Genomic DNA, 24,471 nt, shown 5'->3' on the forward strand with positions numbered 1-24,471 from the left:
ACACGAAAACGCACAACAGAATTTCAGCCAATATGTCATGTGTCAGTACTGTATCCGTCTTCTACATAGAGTAACTAAATTCTAAATACAGTGGGGTCTCTACTTAAGAACTTAATCCGTATTGGAAGGTGGTTCTCAAGTTGAAAAGTTTTTATGTTGAATCTGCATTTCCCATAGGAATGCATTGAAAACCATTTAATCCATATCTGCTCTTTTCCGTCCATAGAAACTACAGTGGAACCTCTACTTAAGAACTTAATCCATTTTGGAATGGTGTTCTTAAGTTGAAACGTTCTTAAGTTGAAGCAAAATTTCCCATAGGAATGGACTGAAAACCAATTAATCCGTTCTGGCTGTTTTTTTGTTATGTAGAGGTATGTTCGTACATTGAAGCATTAGTTCCCATAGGAACTAATGCAAAGCTGGTTAATACGTACTCTACCACTAGGGGGAGAATTTTTTTTTAACCTAAGATGACCTAAGGTTAAAAAAAGAGCAGGAAAGGTTTTTTTTCCTGTTCTTATCTTGGATTTCTGTTCTCAAGTAGAAGCAAAATTTAGCAAATGGAGCTGTTCTTAAGTTGGATTGTTCTTAAGTAGGGACGTTCTTAAGTAGAGACCCCACTGTACAGTTTAATCTATACATATCTTTATTCTCAGTAAAAAGAGGATTTATTAAACAGGCTATCCTAGCTCATCAGCTAGATTGGTAGGTTTTCTTGGTTGCTTCCTAGTCACTAGGAAACAAAAACGTGAAGGACTGTATTGTGAAATTGTTCCTAATCCCTCTCCCTTTCCAGTTTTTTGCAGGTTTGAATGGCGCCTTGTTTACTGTGGCTGGGTTCATCGGTGCCTTCTTCCTTGGGTTGTATGTTGACAGAACAAAGAAGTTCATTGAAGCCACCAAGATCTGTCTTTGTTTAACTGCACTGGCTAGCGTGGCATTTGCTGTGGTAAACACCTTATGATTAAATCATGCCTGTTCATCCATTAACTCAAAAGGGGCATGCACGTTCAGTATCAACTCTCTTTCTGTAGGTGTCGCAGCTTAGAAACCAGACCTATGCTTTGGCAGTGATCAGCTCGCTCTTTGGCTTATTTGGCTTTGCAGTCTATCCTGTGGCTATGGAACTAGCAGTCGAATGCTCATATCCTGTGGGAGAAGGAACAACATCAGGGCTGATTTTTGTGACTAGGTGAGTAGAATAACCAGGACAGAGATTCACCGGATTTTAGATAAGTTGTTTTATACCAAGCTGGCTGAATAGCTCAGTGGAGTAAGTCTCTGGCTGTGGAGAGTTTGATTTCCCACTGTGCCTCATGTAAGTAGAGTCAGCCTGTGTGGCCTTGGGCAAGCTGCACTGTTCCAGGGTGTCCCCAGAAAACGGGAATGGTAAATCATTTCTGAGTACTCTCTACCTGGAGAACCCTGGAAAAGGATTGCTATAAGTCAGAACTGACTTGACAGTACATTATTCTTTCTATATCATGTGTCATGATCTGTAGTGCTGACATAATTAAAGCAAAACTCAGAATGAATAGGTGAGCAATATCCTCCATTAGAACTAATTTCTATTTGACAAGAAAGCTTTTAAATTAAATGCAAGCTTTTATATTCTCCAGGACTCTTTTATCAGACTAGATGATTTTAGAAATAGAGTGGAGTGCGTCTAAAAATTTGGCTCATTCTTTCATCTATGAGGCTTGCAGTTAAACTCAAATAGAAAAGAAGGGCTGTGTTTTTCGGAGTAGAAATTTAAATCTTCACCTATTTTGTTCTTATAGATTTTTTTTAAAAAAAAATCACTAAGTTTCTTCCCCACTGAGTAAGAATATGAGTGTTCATGCATTTTCAACATTGCAACACTCTTTTTTGGCAGGCAATTTGCAAAAGTGGTGTGTGTGTGTGTGTGTGTGTGTGTGTGTGCGCGCGCACACACATATGCATGTGAGCAAAACTCTTGCATTATCTGCAGAAAATCCTGTACTGTGTGCAAAATGCAAGTTTTGTATATGTAAGATAACCCTTTTATGTAAATTAAAAGTCCCCCCCCCCAAAAAAATAGTTTTCTTTTTGTGTTTGTTTGGCTAATATTAATAATGATGCAAAGAAAGTGCTCTCCTACAGAAACAAGTTAGTCATTTTTCCAATGGAATGTTTTGATGAAGGACAGGATTTTTCTTTTTCTTCAAGGAAAAGAAAATTCGTGGGTGTTCCTTACACCTGAGGGCCTTTTCATCTTTATACTTCATCCCAGCAGGCCTTGCTAAGTGCTATGTGATACCTGCATATCTACCATTGACCCATCAGCTTGTTTATACTTCATATTAGAACTGAGTGTCTCCCTCGCATTTCTGTTTTGCTGCCTAGTTCTGGAGAACCCCAAAAGATGGACATTATTCTAGAACAGCAACAGGTTCTGCCAAAGACACCACATGCCTGTTTTGTTTTGTTTTTCATAATGGATCAACACAGCCAATATTATTTAATCATTACAGTGGTGCCGCACTTAGCGACGTTAATCCGTTCCAGGAAAAACGTCGCTAAGGGATTTCGTCGCTAAACGGATTTTAAAAGCCCATAGAAACGCATTAAAACCTGTTTAATGCATTCCTATGGGCTAAAAACTGACCTTAAAGCGAAGATTCTCCATATGGCGGCCATTTTCGCTGCCTCTAAAGCGAGGAATTGGCGCGAAAACACAGCGGGCGGCCATTTTGTTTACCCGGTGGCCAGTGACTTAGTATGCTCAGGGGAGCTGCATTTAGAGTAGGTTCATTTGCATCAATGGATAAATTGAATCACTGAATCTCCATTGATTTACTGGGCCTACTCTACTAAAATTTACTATGGTGAGCAACAAGATTTTGGCCAGTGCTTAGCAAGTGTGTTATAGCACTGCCTGTGATACAGTGGAGGGTGGGTGACTATAATTTCATGCAGGGAGGAGGGGAGGCTAGATTCTGCTCCAGAATGAGTGTTCTAGGACTCGTCCAAGATTCTGAACCCTATCCCCAAGATAGGTTCAGCACCCTGGATAGCTGCTGTAAAGCTAAGGCTAAAATCCAGAGCAGAGTCACCAGTCATCACTGCTATTACTGTATGTAATTACCAGTGAATGGGCAAGAGCAACAGCATGTCACAAAGAATGAAAGATTCATTTCAAGGGAAGAAACAATCAACAAATAGTCTTGAAGATGACCCAGAAAACTGGCAGGCTGCAAGCAAACTAGCATTTGATTTCTACATGAGGAGACACTGGATAGGAGCAATCATCATCACACTATGGCCATACTGGTCTGGGATAGTAGGAGTCCAAGAAGGATCCCACTGAATCCCAATAAGAGAATGTCTATCTGAGACAACAATGCAAATCCTATTTGCTCTGGGGTTCAAGCAAATTGTTTCCGCCTTGACCAGATTTGGAAGCATGATATCATTAAATCCTTAAGAAACAAGGAACATTAGCTAGTGATGAGTTTTGTTTCAACAGCCAACTCCTGGGAGTCCTGTTCATGCTTTTGTTCCAAAGCCTGGCAGTGGAGAAGAAACATGCCTTTTTCTCTACATGTACTGCAGCCCAAGGTGGTACACGGGACTGGTCAAGTAAGTATTTCCTGCTATATTCCTGCCTTCTGAATTTAATGCTAACCCTTCTCTGTTTCCCTGAGTGGTGGTGGGACTCTCTGAACAAGGCAGAAGATTCCCTTGCTAAAATTTTACACATTTGGTACTAATAGGTTTATGGCCAAATTACAGGTTGCATTAATTTTTTTTAAGTGCATTAAGCTAGGCATTAACAGTGTAAAGGAAAAGTAGCCACAAGGTTTTGAACTGAAACAAATTCCAGATCTAAACTGGGATCTATGCCTGTCAAGCATCATTAGATGGCTCAACAGAGTGAGAATCACCCTGCCTGCAAAAATACAGTTTACTGCAAACAACATCTTGGAGACAAAACGAGCCAAGGGCTGGAGTGGATTTTTGAGACAACCACGCCAGCACCATGCCAGAGATCCTTCTTTTGCGATTCCAAGTGTTAGAGAAAGAGGAGACCAAGGAGGCAAAGGCAGAGAGAGCAGAGCAGGGGAATAAAACTGGGACACATGCCAGGGAGCAAGCAAGTAAGCAGGGAGAGTGACCAGGGAGAACAAAAAGGAATTTAATGGGGAAGTTGGGGGGGCACAACAAAACTTTGACAAGACAAAGGAAAGGGCTCTCATAGACAAACAAGAAGAAAGTAAAAAATGTAATAGGGATTATGGAGTGAAGAGGCACTTTGGTGGTGACCTGCAAAGTGTGTGCAATTTTTGTCTTCATGGCTGAGAGCAATACAATGTACACACTCAGGAAGTGTAAGCTGGTTGCACTGTTAGAAGAGACCATGCAAAGGTGGTGGCCATGCTTAAAGCTATAAGAGAAGATGAAGGATATCTAGACAGAATCCTTGAGCAGCTGCCGCCAAGGGAGGGGCTGGAAGTAAAAGGACAGCATAACAAAGCTGAGGAGAGGAGAAGAATGGTGGGAAGAGAAAAGAATCACAGTTAGGAGCAAAAGAAGACACTCTCCACCAGTGCAACTGCAAAATCACTTTCAGATTCTTTAAGAGCCTGGCAGACAGCATGCAGAGGAAAACATACAGGAGACCCAGCAGGAAGATGTGAGAGAGGCTGAAACTCAGGCAGGCAGTCACTGAATGTACACCCTACAAAAAGAAGAAATAAGTTGTAGTACAAAACTCCTTACAGCATGGGATTGAAACTGAAATATGCCAGGAAGATACATGAAAATGCCAGGTATGCTGTCTCCCTGAAGGACAGATTAGGGATGTGACAGAAGGACTGACATCACTTATATAACTTGCAGATGCGTACGTTTTCTTCTCATCCACATGGGAACAAATGATGAACTACAAAGAAATAACATCAAATTTTGAAGCTCTGGGGAGGAAATGCAAGGATTTTGGGGACCCAGTCTTCTTGTTCATCATACCAGTACTCACAAGAGGGAGGGAAAGGGGAAAGGAAATAGTGCTGGTAAACAACTGGCAACAAAGGTGGTGTCAATGTGAAGGATTTGGCTTTTGGGACACAGGCTAAGCTTCCGAGAAGGTGGACTGCTAGCAAATGATGGATTGCACCTCACAAGGACAGGGAACAATGTGTTTGGTCACAGCATTAAAGAACTTTGTCAGGACAGCTTTAAACTGAATTGGAAGAGAGAGGGAGACACAAGCTCAGATAGATGAAAGATTATACACAAGCAGTGGAACAGAACAAGCATCTTTCATGGGCCCAATAATAGTCTTCATTTAAAAAAAAGCAGGCCACAACCACATTATCTCTGGTATGAATATATGAATGCCAGGAGTATGCAAAACATATTCCTGCACGATGATGAGCCTGGTTGTCCCATTGTGAGCATCTGGATTGGTATAACTGGGGTAAAAACAAAAGGAACGTGGTAATTGGAGTCTATTACTGATCATTCAGTCAAAGAGAATATGTGGATGAAACCCTTGAAAAACAAACTACAAGTATTTCAAATATAAGCTATAGTAGTAATGGAAGATTTCAATTTCCCTGATATGTCGGGAGGCAAATTCTGCTGAATATGACCCTTCCAAGAAATTCCTGGGTTGTTTTACTGGTAATTTTCTCCTACAAGAACTGGAGGAAGAAACCAGTCATACAGGAGGACTTGAATTAAAATTCTTGCTTGACTGTGCTTCTCATGCAGAGGTATATGTCTCTTTATTATGACATCTACAAGTTGCACCATTCCAAGTGTTGGACAATCTATAATAGAACTCGAAATTTCACAGCTTAGACATATAGGCCTGCACATGTGTTCAAAGAACACACATTAAAAACTTATTCAATAAAACAGTCCCTTTTATCCTGCTTTTGCAGTAGTACAGTTCAGCAAGAGCCATGTCATACTACTTTACTAATAGGTACTGAGAAGAACCTGGCTTACATGGAAAAGTTGTCTCCTGAAGCTGCTGAATGCTTGATCCAACTCCGAGAACTGGTGCTGCTAATGTTGTTAGGCATTGTTCATAGAATAATTGAGCTAGAAGGGGCCTATGAGTCCTCTGAAGATGCCGGCCACAGAGACTGGCAAAACCAATGTGGTTTGGTGGCTAGAGTACTGGAAGAGGATTTGAGAAACTGAGGTTCAAATTATCTCTTTGCCATGAAAACTCACTGGATATACGTAGCAATGATAGACCACTCTTTTAACATCCCCTATATCTTTTAATATACAGTATATCTTTTAATATCCCCTATATCTCAAAACCTTAGTAGGGTCACCATAAGATGGAAGTGACCTGACACATAACAATTTGTGTTGGTCTCTATATTTGTAATATGGAAAATTGCTTATATGATAAAACTGGAAGATGTAGTGTTGGGCAATTTAACTGTACCATCTTGCATTTCCAGTGAGGTATAGAACTTATGGTTCAAGTCATACTGTTTTTCTACCATGTTACATACTATTGGTCATATAATGGCTGGATCTAGTTAGCTGCACATTCTAGCAGATTAAGACTGAATAATCAAAATAATGAAAATGTTTGTGAAGAGGTTTGGATAAGTCATCTTTATTTATCTCCTGGCATAATCTGACACATGTCCACTCAAAAGCAAATCTTACTCATTCAGGGGGAATCTCCCCCCAGATAACTATGTTTAGGGTTGTGATGCAAGTTGGACTTTGCTATTTCAATACAGTTTTAAAAGTAGCTATCTGTTGGGTCTCATCCAATATTCATACTACATTCAGTAATACACTGCTAATTAGTTTTGTGCTGTTTGTGTGTGTGTGTGTTTGCCTTTTTTACAGCTCCGGTACTATTGATGGCTGGAATCTGCAGTCTGACATCCTGTTTCTTTGTTGTTGCTTTTCACACTAATTACAAGAGGATCTATGCAGAGACAGCTCATGATTACTCAGTCAACAAAACAGAAGATGATGTTACAGTAACAGCACAAACATGAAATGTTTGCAATTGAACTCTGGACTAACACAAGTGCCTAAAACAGATGCTGACACTTTGAAAAGCACAGGTAATATAGCTACATAAAGCAGCAAAGTAAATTATTTCTCGATGGAAAAAAGACTGGAATAATTACTACTGCTCAGTTCTTTTATTCCTTCCACTTTTAAGTTGCAGGGGGGCATACTGTTGACCATGTAGCTGAAACAGCTCACACACAAGAGGGAAGCATCAGAAGGTTCTGGGAAATCTTAGGATTAGCAGAGATATGAAAAAACAAGACCCCTCTGAGCACCACTCAAGAGGACAACCCTCAAAACAAGCCAATGAAGAGATGGTGTGCAGTGTGGCCAAAGAATGCTGATTGACTATTGCAGGAAAGGATGGTTGATTACCTGAATTTTTCTATAGAAGACTACACCACCACATTTTGTTGCAGCTTCTGCTCGAGCTGTTCTAAGAGGGCGGGTTCACTTTGCCTATGGAACTGGAAGCAGTATTCTAGAGGAAGAATACAATGAACAAATCCAGTTAGGTGGATGTCAATCCTATCAGTTGTTGTCACTGCATCAGACAGCTCTTCCTATGAGCCACACAGAACGACATCTTCAAATTTGCTGAAAGAGGGTATCTCTGGAGTCTTCCTAGTGTCCTGGATTGTTGAGGCTATCAAATGGAATACACTTAGGCATAACTAACCAAAGTTCTGTTCAGAAGAGGGAGATTCAAGTATGATAATTCTCAAGTATTTCCTCACATTGAGTAGCATCATATCCTTGGTTTCTTTATGTCCAGGCTATGAGGGCCATACTTATATAGCCAACATGTAATGCAAAAGGGAATTCTAGGCCACCTTGGCAGAACTCAGAGGTTTGTGGAAAAACAAAACTACATGGGAGGAAAAAAATCCAAAACAAAAACAGAAAACACCACCCATAAATAAACTGCTGATTGAGGATTAAGGGTCCATGGCACATTGGCAGGCTTGGCTAGAAGGGGAGGGGATAGTGGGTAATGAAATGGAGCACCTGGAATTGTAAAAGGGGGCACCCACAATATCATATTTTGTTGTAGGTTCCACTTCCCATTGTATTCACATGGAAGTCACTGAAATTAAAAGATGCATTAAATCCATATTAAAAAAGATCTGGCTATGTCTATTAAGGGGTACAGAAAGGGCAACACAGCAATCTCCTCTACAAATAGCCTTGCACATAAAATGTTGCAAGGTTGTTTAATCCAGAGAACAGCCTTCCCCAGCTTAGTCTTTCATATATGCTGGGATCAACATCTCACATAATTCCCCAGCCAGTATAAAGTATTGATAAACTCTCACCTGCTCACGTAAATGCTCACATATACCAAAGGTTATGTGTATCCTAAACCCTGGAGCAGAACCTTACCACAGGGGGACAGGCAACCAGCTGTTTGCAAGCCATCCTGTGGCAACAAAATACAACAGAAACACCCAGAGAACAATAGAAGTTAGCTGTTATATTTGTCACAGACAAATTCTTCTAATCAGATACTCACAAAACATTTGGTACTGAATCAATACAGAACTTTAAAATCAGTGCAAAATATACAATCAAGGAAAAACCAAACACAAATACATTGCAAAAATTTATACAGAATCTTCCTAAGAATATACTCTGAAGACAAACCAATATTTAAATACAAAAAAGAAAGAGCACACCATATAAATAAACTTTTACAGTCATCGCATTTCAGGACTGATCATTTCAAAGACAAAAAAGGAGTATGCAAGGCAGAGAACTAGAAAACTAAGATACACAACAAAACCCTGTTTAAGACAGAAAAACAAGTAAACAAATGTGATATGCATTTCTAGCCTCTGTGTAGGCACGCAATGTGGGAAGAGTGTTCACCTTACAGTTACATAGTATTATGATTGTTCATGAGCTAACTGTTAAGCACATTTATTGCAAAGGATGAGCACTATGCATGAGGCAAACTATTCCAGGTGGCTGGGTTTGCCTTACATTGTAAGCATAATCAGAGATGCTTCCAAAGTTCTGTGCTACTAAATATTGCTTGGCTTATTTAAAAGCTCTAATTCCATGCAAAGGATTAACTTGCTGCCTCTCAAACATTTTTGAATGCATGGCCTCTTTTAAGCTTTACTATACTTTCGAAGCTGTCTCCTTGGCAGAAAATCTTGACACACAGCGATACAGATGTGACCTGACTGCAGAATCTGTGGATCAGGCTGCTAAGCCGATGCTCGGTGCCCTACAGGACGATCCCTCGAAAGTCAGGGCAGCCAGGGAAGGGAAACAAGGAAGAGGAGAAGCTGTGTGGCTTGAGGAAGTGGCCATGTGTACCAGAGGTTTCTCTTCCACTTCCAGAGTTAACATGGTATTTTAATGGCCACTACATATCCAACCAATCTCTCTCTCGAACGTCCTCCCCAAAAGGCCTGGTAGTATGAGACTGATGGATTAATTACAAAAAGGGGGGAGTACATGTTTTACAAACTAGTTAACACCCCCCCCAAATATTAGCCACAGTAGAGAGCACCTAGTACAAACTCTACTCTAGATGTATCTGATCTCAATCTCCCCTTATCTAAATTATTCCATGTCCACAGAAACACTGGATTAACACATATCCCATTTATTGTACCCTCAGAAACCTTGGGAATGCAGTTTTGGAATGAGAGAGATCTTCAGCAGAGAATCCTCACACTCTCAGCAGACATATTTCTGCGGGGGGTTTTTATACTTAACTGCTTAAATTGATAGAAAAAGAGACAGTTTTGTAATAGTATAGAGTGCTTTGACACCTGCAATTTCATTAAGGATCAGTTCTTATTTAACCTTTATCCAGCAAAAGCTAGAATGTGTCTAGTGATCTTTTATTAGTTACAAGAACAAGCAAACAGATTTCCTTTTATAACTGACTTTCTGCCCTCTCATTTATATGCCAAATTAGTAATATCTTATTTCATAAGCATCTGTTTATGTGCATTCATTTAAATAATTCTTCTTTTCCAGGGAAACAGGCTCAATCCCAGATTTCTGGAGCACTGAAAAGTGTTTGTCTCTTCCTTTGCACAACCTTGGCGAGGATTTGTGAAGAGTGAACGTATCACAGCAAGGGCACTTAAGACCAATTGGTTTAAATGAAACATTGAAAAGTTCAAACAAAAACAGACAACGTCACATTGTGATTTTTAAAACAACTCATAAGAATTAGCTCATTAATTTAGAGCAGTGTTTTTCAAACTATATTCTCCCAAACCCTGAGATTACTTAAAAAACTATGACACTGGGTTCCCGTCAGTGAGCTAAACCAGGATGGCAGACAAACTAACCCAAAAGACAGCTTGCTCACCACCACCACACAAGACTTAATAAACTGTGTGAGTGTGTTCCAGTCTGTTCATACAGAGTAATACTGAGGCCTGGCCAGCTTGAAAACTACTGACTTTATGGAACTGGCCTTAGCTAAACACATATACTTATGGAAAATTTGAAGCTAAGCAGTTACTCTTATTCTGTAGAAATATGCAACAGACAGAGCTTGGTTGACAAACAAGTATCGCATCCATTTAAAGCCACATGTGCACAAAAAGGTTTTCCTTCTTATTGAAATTGACTACTTTACCCATGACAAATATAATTTGTCACATAGGAAATGGATGCTCATAACCACAATGTATATTGAGATGCAAATTTCTTGTACACAAGCAGTGACTGTACAGGAAGTTTGACATGTGCTTCAGTCATTTGTTGAAATGTTGCAAGAAATGGGAAAGCAGCATTACAAAACTACAGATACAACTTTTACTAGTGGGAGGAACCATCAAAAATAGGTTACTATTAAATCTGATTATATGACGGATATTTGGATTAGCATTTACATTAATACTACTACAATTGTATATAAAATGCACCTTATAAATTATCTTCAGAAAATAGAAACCTTCTTGCTAGAAATATTCAATATTTTAGGTCAATACAAACTCTGCTCATTCTGAGCCTTTCAGCCACACTTGATATCTTTGAAGGATTATACTTAGGAGGCTGGATCAAGAAAGGCAATTATTCTATTTACTGTCCTAAGCATCAGACAGAGAAGCCTTCCAATGGAAGCAGTGCATGGATATGAAAGCTTACAATCAATAGTCACTCCCTTGTAAACATCAAACTGCTAGTCAAATTTGCAGAAAATTGTGCTTACTATAAGCCATGAAAAAAAACAACAACCCAGCTTTACATTCAATGTACAACTGTGGTCAAACCAAACTGCAACGAAAGCAGCACCAATACTGGGAAAATCTAATTCACAACTGAAACAGTCTGAAGGACATAGATTCAAGCTGATATAGCTCTACCTCACAATATGGGGTGTTCACGATCGGTGATCAAATCTCTGCAGCTGTTCTTCATTTCATGAGACTTAGCAGCAGCACTCTCTTGAATAGTCCAGAGTTGGGTTTAATTTGTGGTGCTGGAAGAAATTAGAACTAACCAACTAACCTATTCTCTTTTGTCCCACATAGCTAACAGTAGCTTCAGGGAAAATTTCAAGTGCGGAAACATAAAGGAGTGAGTGTTAATCTTCCACAGGATCATCTTGGTTCAGGATAGGTGCTTTTAGTCATAAAAAAACAACTGGAAGAACCAATCATAGATCCCCAGCATAACAAATATTTTGGATTTTTACTGCTTCGGCTTATTAGGATTGTAGAAGGAAGAGAGCTATCCTAGCCATCCATCTAATCAAACTGACAAACTAAATTTACACAAGGGTTTTGAAGTGGTATTTATTATACTGCTCAATGGTGAACAATTTTCTTGTGCTGGGGTTTTAGCCATATTAGGTCCAGCACAATGTTTGCTGAAGTGCCTCCAACAATATAGATCACACCTCTCATGAACTCAAATCACAAGATGGTTCAGGCCAAAGCATGAGTTCCATGTGTGAAGCCCAATGCAAGTGCTAACAGCCAATTGTGCCCTCCTCTCCTCCACTATGCATTGGACAATATATATAAGGTTTGCTTTACATAGCTTATCAGTCTTTGTATTTGAGCCTGAAGTGGACTGATTTATTAATTAAAAAGGAGGGGGAACATGGGGCCTTTGAGATAATGTTAGACTCTGATTCCCAGTGCCCCACTCCTCTAGTCACTGGCTATGCCTGGGCAAAAGGGGTCAAAGTTGGTGAAACAGGCATGGACAAATATACTAGAATTTTGAAGCAGAATTCCCCATCATATTCTACTGGAAGGTATGTCTTTTAGGCTATACAGGGGCTTTACATGCCAAAACAAGAGTTATGCCATTATCTATATAAAATGTAATGCAATCTCTCTTATATTTACAAGTGCAGGATAAAGAATGTAAACAATGGCAAATCAATGATCAAGTTGATTTCAAATTCTTTTTTATATAGATGCCAGATTGCAGCACTGCATTTTTGTCAATGCTGAACTAGGTTTATGCATGAAAATACATACTTTGCTACTGGTGATTTTCCCCCCTCTGGTGCATATATTAGGAAGCTTCCATGCATTCACCTTCTAACGTACACTCTGACTGATTGGATCCATATTAGAAATTACTCATGTCCTCCACAGACAAGTGTGGACCAAAGCATTGTCCATAAAAACATAATGCAGGAATTTACCCACATCCTGACTGTGCTTAGTAAACACCAAAGGCCCAATGCAGATGTAATGCTGGCACCATGCAAACCATGGCTTGTGTATCAGGAATATGTGCTCTCTTCCCTTACGCTTCTCAAAAATGGTTTCTCGCATCCCTTTCTTTCTGGCATTAACTACAGTAACATATGCACCAATACAAACCATGGCCCCTTTGGAAAGGAAACATTGCACTAGATTTACAAACGATGGTTATGTTTGAATTAATCACAGTCTTCACTGATGCATATGTGATACACAGCCATGGCTAATGCTGGAAAGAGCAAGAAAGGGAAGAAGAGTAAAGGATAGTAATGCATGGATTCTTGATTTGCAACCCATGTTTTTCAGAGAAATAATGATATATCTGCATTGGACCAATTAGATGAGTGATTAGTACAAAGATGATAATAGCAACCTATAAATCACACCCTGGGAGAATAATGGAAGGAGATTTCAGAGGAAACAATAAAAACTAGCAAGAGAGCCATTCCACCCTGACACAGACCCTAAAGAAAGGACGGAGGCACACTGCACAAAAGAAAGCTTTCTGTAGTGCAAATAAACATACTAACCTTAATGCTCATGCATTACTAAAGCATATAGTTTTTTAAAAAAAATTGGCATAAAGGATGCAAGGCTCAAGCTATGGAATCTACTACTGTCTCTATTCAACCCATATCACTATCTACAACTGCATCCTGAAAATAGATGCAATTAATAGATGAAAATCTGTATGTATCACAAGCCTAAAAAACTGAAAATGTGTAAAGAGAGATAAACTTTTGGACTTATCAAAGACATTCCATGTAAACTAGAGTGTGCATCTTTAATAAAATGCAGAAAAATATACTCAGGTTAATCAATAAACAAGCTGCTACAAAAATTTGAAGAAATACAAGGAATAGACATAGTGATGTGCTTTTTACTCTTGTCGTTTTTCCTCCAAGAACACTATTCACTAAAGACCACAGATTTTTTAGACACTGAAGAAATTGACATCTCTTATTCACAACTTGTGTTCCTATTTCAGCATGTTTCTTTTCAGCATTTACTAAGGGACATCTGAATGCCATATTCATGCCATCCAAACTATAGGCACAATCGGCAGGTTACTCATCTGTAATTGTAGTTCTTTGAGTGGACCTCTGTGATTCACATTGTGGGTGATCTGCACCCGCACGGAGCCTCTTCGGAATATTCTAGAGCTTTTGCGGTAGAAAAAAACACATTCGAATAGACCCCTCCCCCTCGGTATAAGTACCTTGGTGCCAGGACTCTCCCTTCAGTTGTGTCAACCACCACAAGGAAAAAAATATTGTATGGCATGACAGAGGGGAGGTCGGGTGGGATGTATGAATCACAGAGGTCCACTCGAAGAACTACAATTACAGGTGAGTAACTTGCTGTTCTTTGTGGCCTCTGTGAATCAGACTGTGGGTGACTAGCAAGCTGTCTTACCCGGAGGCAGGGTGTCACACCAAGGTGGAAGCCAAAACAGCTCATCCAAATGCCGCATCAGACTTCTGCCAAACATCTAGTTTATAATGTCGGACGAAGGTAGATGGTTGTGCCCACGTAGCCGAGGTGCAGATGTCGGGGAGAGGCACACCACATAGGAATGCTGTAGAGGCCACCAACACCCTGGTGGAATGAGAGCAAATAGCTTGAGGGACTGCTGTCGAGCAAGCTGGTATACAAGCCGAATAGTAGAGGCAACCCAGCAAGAAATCATCTGGGAGGTGACTTGTAGGCCTTTGTTAGGAAGTTGATGACTGACAAAAAGGTGTGGGGAACACTGAAAGGGTTGCGTACGCGACAAATAAAAGGAGAGGGCCCTCCTGATGTCCAAAGTATGAAGAAGTCATTCATGGGTTCTGGATGGTGACGGAAAGAAAGATGGGAGGACCACTGGTTGAGAGAGATGAAACTGAGACACCAATTTAGGGAGGAAAGAGACATTGAGGAACAGCTTTACTTTACCAGGATAGAATTGTATATACAGTAAGGATAATCATGGCGCAGGGCCACAAGGTCACTTGCTCAGAGAGCTGAAGTAATTGCAATGAGAAAGGCCATTTTGAAGGAAAGTAGACAGAGATCCGCTGAGGCTAGCGGTTCAAACAGAGGTTTAGTGAGTTGTCGCAAGACTAAGGTCAAGGACCATTGTGGAGAGGGCAGGTGAACGTCTGGGTAAGCATGTGAAAATCCCTTAAGAAAGCACTTGTGTGTGGAATGTCTGAAAAATCAAGCCGCTGGAGAGGTCGGTGGTTGGTACAAGATGATTGCCAAGAGATAGACTCTAATAGATGAGAAAGAAAGACCAGATTTCAGATGGAGCAAATATCGGAACCGTGGAGAAAGACGGGTTGACGGCAGGAAAAGAAAGAGCTGTAGTAAAAGATTTAATTTTTTTTCCATTTATACAGGCAAGCTTTTCTAGTTGAGGGCTTCTTTGCTTGATGGAGAACATCCATCAAGGAAGGAGAATCCTCCACGCTGCCAGGTGCAGAGCAGATAAGTTGGGATGAAGGATCTGGGAGCTGTTCTGTGTGAGGAGGTGTGGTAGGTGGGGGAGGTGATAGATGTCGGAGGACAGGTGTTGTAGCACTGGGTACCAGGGCTGTCTCGGCCACCAAGGAGCAATGAGGATGGCCTTGGGCTTGTCCTGTTGTATTTGGGCAATTACCCTGTGGAGGAGTGGGAATGGTGGGAAGAGGTATGTGAGGGTCTTGGTCCAGTGGCCAATGAACGTGTCTCCTTGGGGGTGTTTGCCGATCCTGGCATGGGAGCAACAGTGCTTGCATTTCTTATGGGAAGCAAAAAGGTCCAGAGTCGGTTTTCTCCATCTTTTGCACAGATGGAGGAAAATTGTTAGATCTAATTCCCACTCGTGGGGTTGTGAGTTTGTGCAGCTGAGAGTGTCGGTTAGGTTGTTGTCCTGGCCAATTTGCAGAACTATGAGGCATATGTGGTGCAAGAGGCACCATTCCCATAGGTCGACCGCCAAATAGAGGAGGCTTGGGGAGTGTGTGCCTCCTTGTATATAGTATATTGCTGTGGTGTTCTCGGTGGCAGTATGGACTACCTTGCCAGCTGGAACATTTCTGAATGCTTTGCATGCCTTTATTACAGCTAATAGTTTAATTCATAGATGTGGAGTGAACGTTCTCTTCAGGACCAATTGGCATGTATTTTGAGCCGCAATGCGCTCCCCAGCCGGTAAGACTGGCGTCGGCTGTGACCTGTATTTGAGGACGTTGTTAATGGAAAGGGCGTCCCATAGAGAGATTTGGGACGCACCACCATTGGAATTGTGAGGCAAGTTTGAAGTGGGGTGTCCATGGACCAGGATGGATATTGAGGGTCATCGATATCAGAACCAGTGTCTCTATGGTGTCGAAAAGGCAGCTGAGGCCATTCGGTGGGCACACAGGTAGGTCTGTAGAGTAAATCGAAGCTGGGGATGCCAAACAGAGGAGTGATTTCCATCATTTTGAGCTAGAAAATATGTAGTCACAGGGGCTGCGAATGCTTCGCGGGCAGAAGCGTGTTTCTCAACTGCTCTGATTTTCGCTGGTGGTTGATGACAAGTTATATGATGGCTGCGTGCCTCTGAGTAATGAGGCCTCTCCAACACCGAAGGTTGTTGAGTTGGAAGTTTTTGGCGCAATGCTAATATTGAACCGGAGGAGGCAGCTGGTTGAGCATCAGCAGCCAGCAGGTTAGAGAAGCATTGATCAGGGCAAATGTCTACTTGATGAGCGTACTGTGCGCAGGATTGATTGACATGCGCCTGTGGAACTGCATCATATGCTGGATGTGCCTGATAGCATGCCGGTGGCCATGGAGGCTGGCCCAATGGCATAGAATAGGGCACTGTGTCCAGCTGGGGCTCAGGTTCCTCTCTCTCTGGGGAGGCGTCAGTGGATGGATTAGGAGGAGAGACAGAATGCTAGGGACTATTAGGCGAGGAAGTAAGATGGTCTACTCGCTCGTCCAATGTCAGTGACTGAGAAGCCAGTTGATGAGATGGAAGTCCTTCATCATCAGAGGGTGAACTTACAGAAATTAAATCGCCGGGTTCGGAAACCTGCTGTGGAGGGACTGCTGGGGTCTTTGATTTGGTTTGTTTAGATTGTTTCGGTTACGGGGGACCAGGAACCGGATCGGAAGGAGGCTTTCGCTTTCTGGAAGGCTTTGATGTCGAAGTTTTCGATGTCGGCTGTTTAGGCCTGTGCATCTTAGAAGTTTTCTATGAAGTGGAAGATGCTTCAGAGTGAGATGGAGTAGTGGAGGAACAATGTTTCGATGATTCTGCAATGGCTTTTTCCATGGCTTTGGCTTGTGAGATGGTTTTACACGTAGTTTGACCCATAGGTTTTGCCGGTTGCAAAGACTGTTCCCAGAGGCGGAGTTTGAGTAGAGATAGGCGAGAACAGAGGACTCCTTGTTTGAAATGTTTACAATGAGGGCACGAGGAGGTTTGATGCACCTCATCTAAACAAAAAAGGCACTTTGCGTGACCATCTGATAGCGGGATCTTGTTATCACAAATCACGCAGTGCTTGAACAGGCCCAAAGGGGCCATGAATAATAAACAGAAGAAAAAGAAAAATCGGACTGAGGGAGGGGGAGGGAGGGTGCGACAGCCGGAGGCTAAGGCATGGAGAAGAAATCTAAAATCAGTGTGTATATGTATCTTTGACTAATAATAAAGATATTTTTTTAGGTTCAGCAGTAAAAAGGACTTGTTTCATTTTCAGACTCACAGAAGAAAGATGTATGAGGCTCTTCAATGCAGCGGTTGAAAGAAACTGAAGGGAGAGTCCTGGCACCAAGGTACTTATACCAAGGGGGAGGGGTCTATTCTAATGTGGGTTTTTTGCTACCGCAGAAGCTCTAGAATATTCCGAAGAAGCTCCACGCAGGCGTGAATCACCCACAGTGTGATTCACAGAGCCTACAAAGAAGAATTATGCAAAATTTCTTCAGTTTAACGGAACAATTAAAAATCTCTCTATTGAACAATTAATCTCTCTATTGAAAGCATTTTGTTTTGACTAGATGAAGGGCAGAGGCACAGTTAAATAATGGCTGCCATGCCAGACTCATATGAAGGTCAGGATACCAGCTTTATAAGCACCGTCCCAAGATGTCTATACATGAAGGAGATATTCTCTTCAGCCAAAACTTGCACACATGTATCTCAAATTTGAATACAGTCACCACTTAAATTCTTTCCAATGTCAGATATGGATTGTCAAATGACTACATGGGACTGCAAGCTACCAGTACAGTTTGTCAACTACTTCACAGAATTAGTTACATCATTAATGAATCCCAACATATTTTGAAACACCGATCAAGGTTGAGGTGAGGGAGTCTGTGAATAGTTTTAATGGTAAAGAGGATTTCTCAGACTATCCCTTTAAAAGCCCAAATGTAGACATGTCACTTCAATATGGATTAAATAGATGTGAGGAATACAGTATTAGTGCAGAGGACAGAATGGTATTTTAAGCTGAAATTCTCTATGCCTTGATGCTTGTATCTAATGTGCCCTAATGACCCATTGTTGTTCTGCTCACATGATGTGATCAAACACAAATCTTGTTTCTCCAGTACAAAGAACTGTTTTGTGGGCCAGATGTTGTTTCTTTTGAGAAAGAGAATAGATGAGTGGAAGCATAGGGAAGACAGGCTGCCATTTATTGAAAAATCTCTCTTGAATTTTGACTCTGTGCTGGAGATGTCCCTCTGGTATTGCACAAAGGTTCCTCTAGGCAGCACTTGTGCAAATTAATACTAAACCGCACAACGTTTATACAAAGTTAGAAACAGTAGTAAGTTGTTGCTACTTTAAGGCTCTATTTAGGGAAGCACATACATTTTGTTAATATTGTAATGGCATTTCAATGTGCTTTTTCATTGGCCAGGAGTGGAAATTACCAATCCTATAAATGACTATAAAAGCAGTTGCATGCTTTCAAGAAAGGTTTATAAATACCAATGTAAAAAACAAAGGGTGGAAATCAAAGGTAAAGGTAAAGGTAAAGGTTCCCCTTGACAATTTTTGTCCAGTCGTGTTTGACTCTAGGGGGCGGTGCTCATCCCCGTTTCCAAGCCATAGAGCCAGCGTTTTGTCCGAAGACAATCTTTCCATGGTCACATGGCCAGTGAGACTTAGACACGGAACGCTGTTACCTTCCCACCAAGGTGGTCCCTATTTATCTACTCGCATTTGCATGCTTTCGAACCGCTAGGTTGGCGGGAGCTGGGACAAGCAACGGGAGCTCACTCCGTCATGTGGATTCGATCTTACGACTGCTTGGTCTTCTGATCCCACAGCACAGGCTTCTGCGGTTTAGCCTGCAGCGCCACCACGTCCCTCGCGGAAATCAAAGAGCTACTGCAAATTAGGCCAAAGCTTTCCATTCTCTCTCTCTCTCTCTCTCTCACACACACACACACACACACACACACACACACACAGAGAGAGAGAGAGAGAGAGAGAGAGAGAGAGAGAGAGAGCAAAATTTAAAGCCACCTCTGCTCAGAAAAGTAGTTATATAGTTCTTTGGCCTTTTCTAAGTCACAAAATGGGAAATAATTGCTAAAAGAAAAGTGATATGATTCCAATCTTATTTTAACACCTGAAAGAGGAAAACGTATGTTCAGTTTAATAGGGCTAGCTCTTGGTCTCTTGGTACTCTTTAATGAGTACTTCCATTTCACCTGCACAATATTTCATCCTGCTAGTTTTGTAAGAATGCCTTCTATAAAATATGCAGAATTTTTGGAGTGTTTATGGTGGGTGGCAGGGAAACATACATAAACTGCAATGTGCTTTAACAACTTGGAAGACAGATATATTATACTGAAACAGAAGCCTCACTGTTGTGTTTGCGCTTCTTGCTGTGTAGCATACAACAGCTGAACACAACCTTTGAGAAAATCTTGTAGAAATCCAAAAGTGATCCACAACCAATGAGAAACACTACTGCTCCATGGCATACCCTCACCGCATTGAATATCTGGCATGCCTTCATCATATCTGAATATGTGTGTACCCCCTGCAACTGTTTCTGATGTTGTTCACTTAAATTAGGAGAGCACAAGGTGTTACCTTCCCAGACCATTTCTGCAGTCCCCAATTTACCCCTTGCCGCTACAGAATTCCTTCCCTGCATCAATCAGGCTTTCTGCTTTTGTGCCACTTCATGAGGCCACTGTACCCAAAAACATCCTGGATAACTGGAGGCAAAAGCCCACATGATGGGTTTTTAACTCTATTCTCCCCAAAGACACAACAGCTATGAAGATTACAGTATTACAAATCCAGCCATCCTGAAGCAGCAACTACGAAGCAGTTTTCCACTGCAGAAATAATGCCTGGGACACTTAGGATGGGGGCAAGGTCAAAGCTCTCTCTGTGTGTGGGGGGGGGGTTCACTCCCCACTGACCTTAGGCTACAAGGTTGTGCTCTTCTGACTTTAAGAGCATATCACCATTTCATTTTTATGAAATATTTCATGAGGCAATACATAAACCATTTCCATGACAAACTGATGGGCTATTACAGTAGATAACAACTACAGGGTATCCCAGTTTCTGAGATGAGCACAGAGAGGGAACTCTGCAGACTGCTTCTGCACTGGAGGAGGACTGTCCCAGCACATCCATCATGGGCAGTTTTGCTAAAAACATCATCTCTTATTTGTTTAAGTCTTATGCTAGTATTTGGGGCTACTGTTTTGATATTCCAAAGTAATTGACTTCTCTTCAAAATGTGGCATAATGCCTGTCACTGTGAAAGAACAGTATTTTGCAAAAGCAACTCTCCTTTCCTACCATTAGAAACATGAGAAATAATACTAAAAGGACAAGCAAACAACGGTGCTTCATCTTCCTCTGTAGTTTCTAGTAACAGAAAGATATCAATTGCATTTTGATCTAATGAGTGTTTACTGTTTCTCCTTTTAAAAAAAGGAGGCATAGTTGAGACATGGACTTGTATACTCCCTGCTCCTTTCTGGCATGGTCATGAGGATATCAGAAGCTTTAATCTCTTTTCTAGGTCAACTGTAGTTTAATGTTATATTCACACTAAACTGTGGTTAGCCTTAGTTACCATTTCATCAAACTACATCTGAAACTGGCCTCTATTCATTTAGATTCAGGCACAGCAGCAAGTTGCAATTAATTTTTTTTAAAAAGGGAAGCGAAAGCCTCTGATCTCCACTTCACTGAAAACACAGAAAGAGGGAGCCTAAGTGTTCCAGGTTCACCCCAGCTCATTCTTACAGTTTATCACTATTCCTCAGTGTCTCCTATACTTACTCTTCCCTGGCAAGCTCAACTGATGTAAGAGCTAGGTAAGGTCTCTTAAAACAATGGTTCTCAAACTGGGGTCCCCACATGTTCCCGGACTGCAGTTCCCAGAAGCCTTCGCCACTTGCTGCGCTGACCAAGATTTCTGGGAGTTGAAATCCAAGAACATCTGAGTTTGAGAACCACTGCCTTAGAACCCCCCAACACTAACAAATGCCAATAGTAAAATCATGGAAAAATCATGATTCAGACAATTACCAATCTTAACACTCCCTTCTGTTACCAGCCATGACTATTCCTCTTTTGATGCCACATAATGTGTACAGACAGACCAAGATCTATTCTCTTATCGAATACAGACCATAGCCAGAGATAAGAAGGTATTTTAAAAAGGATTTTAAAACTCAACAACCTAAGTCATTCTTGCATACAGAATGAACCACTGCACATTACAGCTTAGTGAATCACTACTCAGTACAGCTAATGCTGAAATAATTAATTTACTATATTGTGCCATAATGATTAATTCTATACTTGGCATTTAGGGTGCCAGTAACAGTCTCACAGACCATGTAAAAAGAAAGATGATTTTAGAAAAGAAAAGAAAAATATTTAGGAACAAGATAACAGAATCATGAAAAGAAAAAAGCATGCAGCTCAGTAGAAAATCAAGAGTTTGTAGTGTATATTAAAAAGTTTGTGCAGTATAAAAACAGATAAATTGACAGAAGACCTTCCTCTCCACAACAGTTTCAATTAGTAGTGTGGGGAGGAAGGGTTTTTTTAAACAGTACATAAACAAACAAACAAACAGCTAGCTAAACACTGGGGCACAATCCTTGCAGAGCTAGCACATGGGAGGTGACATCCCATTGCATTGTGGCTAGACTTTCCCCATTCAGCACTTCACCAAGTACAGTGCAGTACAAACAACCATCATCAAGCAGGAGAATGTGAATGACGTGCCCTGCTTTCACAGATGGAAACAAGCTGCTGGATCCCTCTGTGTACAAGCTGGAAGCAATTTGCTTATTAGACACTACTAGAAACATTGCCATGAACAATGCTTCTGGTAGAGAAGAAGACAGATTGTGCCACTGGACTTAATGAATTTATCCCTAGTCAACATAAAGCATTATTGCACAAAGCATCAAAACATATTATTTGTTTGCTCTTCCTCTGGAGGATACCGGGCTATCTTGAAACTTTTAGTAAGAAGTGTGTGTGGGGGGGTTCTCTTTCTCTAAAAGATGGTTAAATCTTATTTTTATAAAACAAGTGATTTTCTGGGATAAAAAGGTGGAAAAAATCAACTGCATTTTAAAAAACACATCACAATGGAATGGCTGCTTTATTTGCTACCTGCAACCTCTCCCCCCACCAAATGGTTAATGTTTTATGGAAAGGCTACCTGATACAAATGTCTCTGATCAATTTGTGATGCATGAACATATGCCATGCCAGCCACAGGACAGGTACTGTACAACAAACATGGAATATAACAGGCAGGCTCCTAAGCAAACCTTTTAAACCTGAACTGTGTAACTTGAATGATTATATCAGGCAAATCCATTCCCCCTACAGTAGATGTGCTGCATTTGTCCTGTAGAGGTCTTCTATCAAGGCCCCACTTCACTGACTGGCATGTTCTCATTTCTTGAGTCCTTTGCATTCCCAGTTTTCTTCTGCTTATGTTTTGACTTCCTTAACATATGAACCTATAATTAAAAAAAAAAGGTTACAGACAATATTTTTTAAAAATACATCTTACTTCAAAAAGGGAAAAAGGAGATTTTAAAAAGTCAACAATATGAGCTTTAGATCTAATTTTCTTTTTGTCCTACATATAGTGATGCCTCGCATAGCGACGTTAATCCATGAGCAAAAATCGCTGCAAAGCTATTTCGTCGCTATGTGATTTTAAAAAGCCCATAGAAATGCATTAAAACCTCTTTAATGCGTTCCTATGGGCTAAAAACTCAACTTTAAGCAAAAATCCTCCATACGGCGGCCATTTTCGCTGCCCAGTAAGCAAGGAATCCGTTCCTAAACACAGCAGGTGGCCATTTTTTTTACCCGGCGGCCATTTTGGAACCACCAATCAGCTGTTGAAAAATCATCGCTATGCGATAATCGGTAAGCGAAACAGTGAACCGATCATCGCAAAGCGATTTTTTACCATTTAAAACATCGCAGTGCAATCGCTTTTGCAATCACAAAATCTTCATTGCTATGCAGTTTCATCGTTAAACGGGGCGCTCATTAAGCGAGGCACCACTGTATAGGCATTAGAAAAATGCAATTCATTCAGTTCCTCCAATGACTGGGATGCACTGGCAGCTTAAACTAGAGTTGCAAAACAGGTGGCATTGAAAACCATAGCAAATAATGAGCAAAACTCAATTGCATAAATTTAGCAAAATCCCTTTACATAAATTCACCAAAAATAATGCTGGATCACTATTGCTGAGTAATTTGCCACATTTTTAAAGGCTCCCTCTCCAAATCCGAGGCTCCCCAAGGCTTCCCCGGAGCAAAAAGGAGCCCCAGGAGACCTCAGAACCTGAAATGGGTGGATTGTTTGTTGTTTAGTTGTTACGTTGTGTCTGACCATGACCCCATGGACCAGAGCATGCCAGGCCCTCCTGTCCTCCACTGCCTCCCAGAGGTGGGTCAAATTCATGTTGGTAGCTTTGATGACACTGTCCAACCATCTCATCCTCTGCCATCCCCTTCTCCTCTTGCCTTCACATGAAATGGGCAGATAGCAAGAGTTTAATGAATCTATTATAATATTGCCCAATTCAGCTGATGATATAATCAGTTTCCACCAGTGTAAATTTATGCCCTTAAATCATAATTAAATTATGTTTTAATAGAATTTAAATATTTTCAGTTTAATCAGTTATTATTCTAATTGAGGTTTTTTTAAAAAAACTGTTTATACTGAAAATATTTAAAGCCCCTGCCCTTAGCAGGCAGACAGTTGCTAAAGGCATGCCTGACTAGAAAGGTATTTGCCTACAAATGGAAAGACAAAAGGGGACAGTTTAGCACATCTCCACCCCCACCCAGATCCAAAAGATGGCAACAGCCACCAAGATTGCCCTCTTTGTGTTCTGATCACTTTGAGGATGGTCAAACTGAGATCAGGGTCTCTCCTAAAGATCATAAAGGCCAGGGAGGTTGGTATGGGAGAATATGGTCTTTCAAATAGCCTAGTCCAAGCCATGTGGTATAGTACAGTACAACATAACATAGAAGAAAGGTGCTTTATTTTATTTATTTATTTATTTATTCGATTTTTACCCCGCCCCTCTAGACAACGTCTACTCGGGGCGGCTTACATCAGTTAAAACAAGTTAAAAAACATATAGAATGCATTTATACTAATTAGTTCTAAATAAAAGGTTTCCAAGATGGTGGTATACAAAAAAAAAAAAAGATAGAGAAAGA

At 40.9% G+C, this 24,471-nt stretch overlaps 2 protein-coding genes across 8 annotated transcripts in view; one reads left to right on the forward strand and one right to left on the reverse strand.

Moving 5' to 3' along the window:
• SLC49A3 (solute carrier family 49 member 3) overlaps positions 1 to 24,471 on the forward strand; it is a 51,933-nt gene that overhangs the window by 24,306 nt on the left and 3,156 nt on the right. Inside the window, exons 7-11 of one of the 6 annotated variants that reach the window (XR_013541364.1) lie at positions 800 to 952; positions 1,038 to 1,195; positions 3,494 to 3,606; positions 6,853 to 7,076; positions 17,447 to 17,522. Coding sequence is in view for 2 of the 6 variants with exons in the window: in XM_072991931.2 (XP_072848032.2) it covers positions 800 to 952; positions 1,038 to 1,195; positions 3,494 to 3,606; positions 6,853 to 7,007 (579 nt within the window). In the remaining 4 variants the exon portion in view is untranslated. Of the gene's footprint in view, positions 1 to 799; positions 953 to 1,037; positions 1,196 to 3,493; positions 3,607 to 6,852; positions 8,151 to 10,023; positions 11,919 to 17,446; positions 17,546 to 24,471 lie in introns of those variants that run through there. The other 5 variants (XR_012084225.2, XR_012084224.2, XR_012084223.2 and 2 more) reach the window with 5 other exon arrangements.
• Positions 21,397 to 24,471, reverse strand: part of DGKQ (diacylglycerol kinase theta) — a 111,065-nt gene continuing 107,990 nt past the window's right edge. For both annotated transcript variants that reach the window (XM_020807072.3, XM_020807071.3), the window contains exon 23: positions 21,397 to 22,733. In XM_020807072.3, coding sequence (XP_020662731.3) covers positions 22,635 to 22,733 — 99 coding nt within the window. In that variant the 3' untranslated portion in view covers positions 21,397 to 22,634. The remainder of the gene's footprint in view (positions 22,734 to 24,471) is intronic.

This window comes from Pogona vitticeps, chromosome 2 (genome assembly GCF_051106095.1).
Source record: "Pogona vitticeps strain Pit_001003342236 chromosome 2, PviZW2.1, whole genome shotgun sequence".
Classification (NCBI taxonomy): Eukaryota; Metazoa; Chordata; class Lepidosauria; order Squamata; family Agamidae; genus Pogona; species Pogona vitticeps.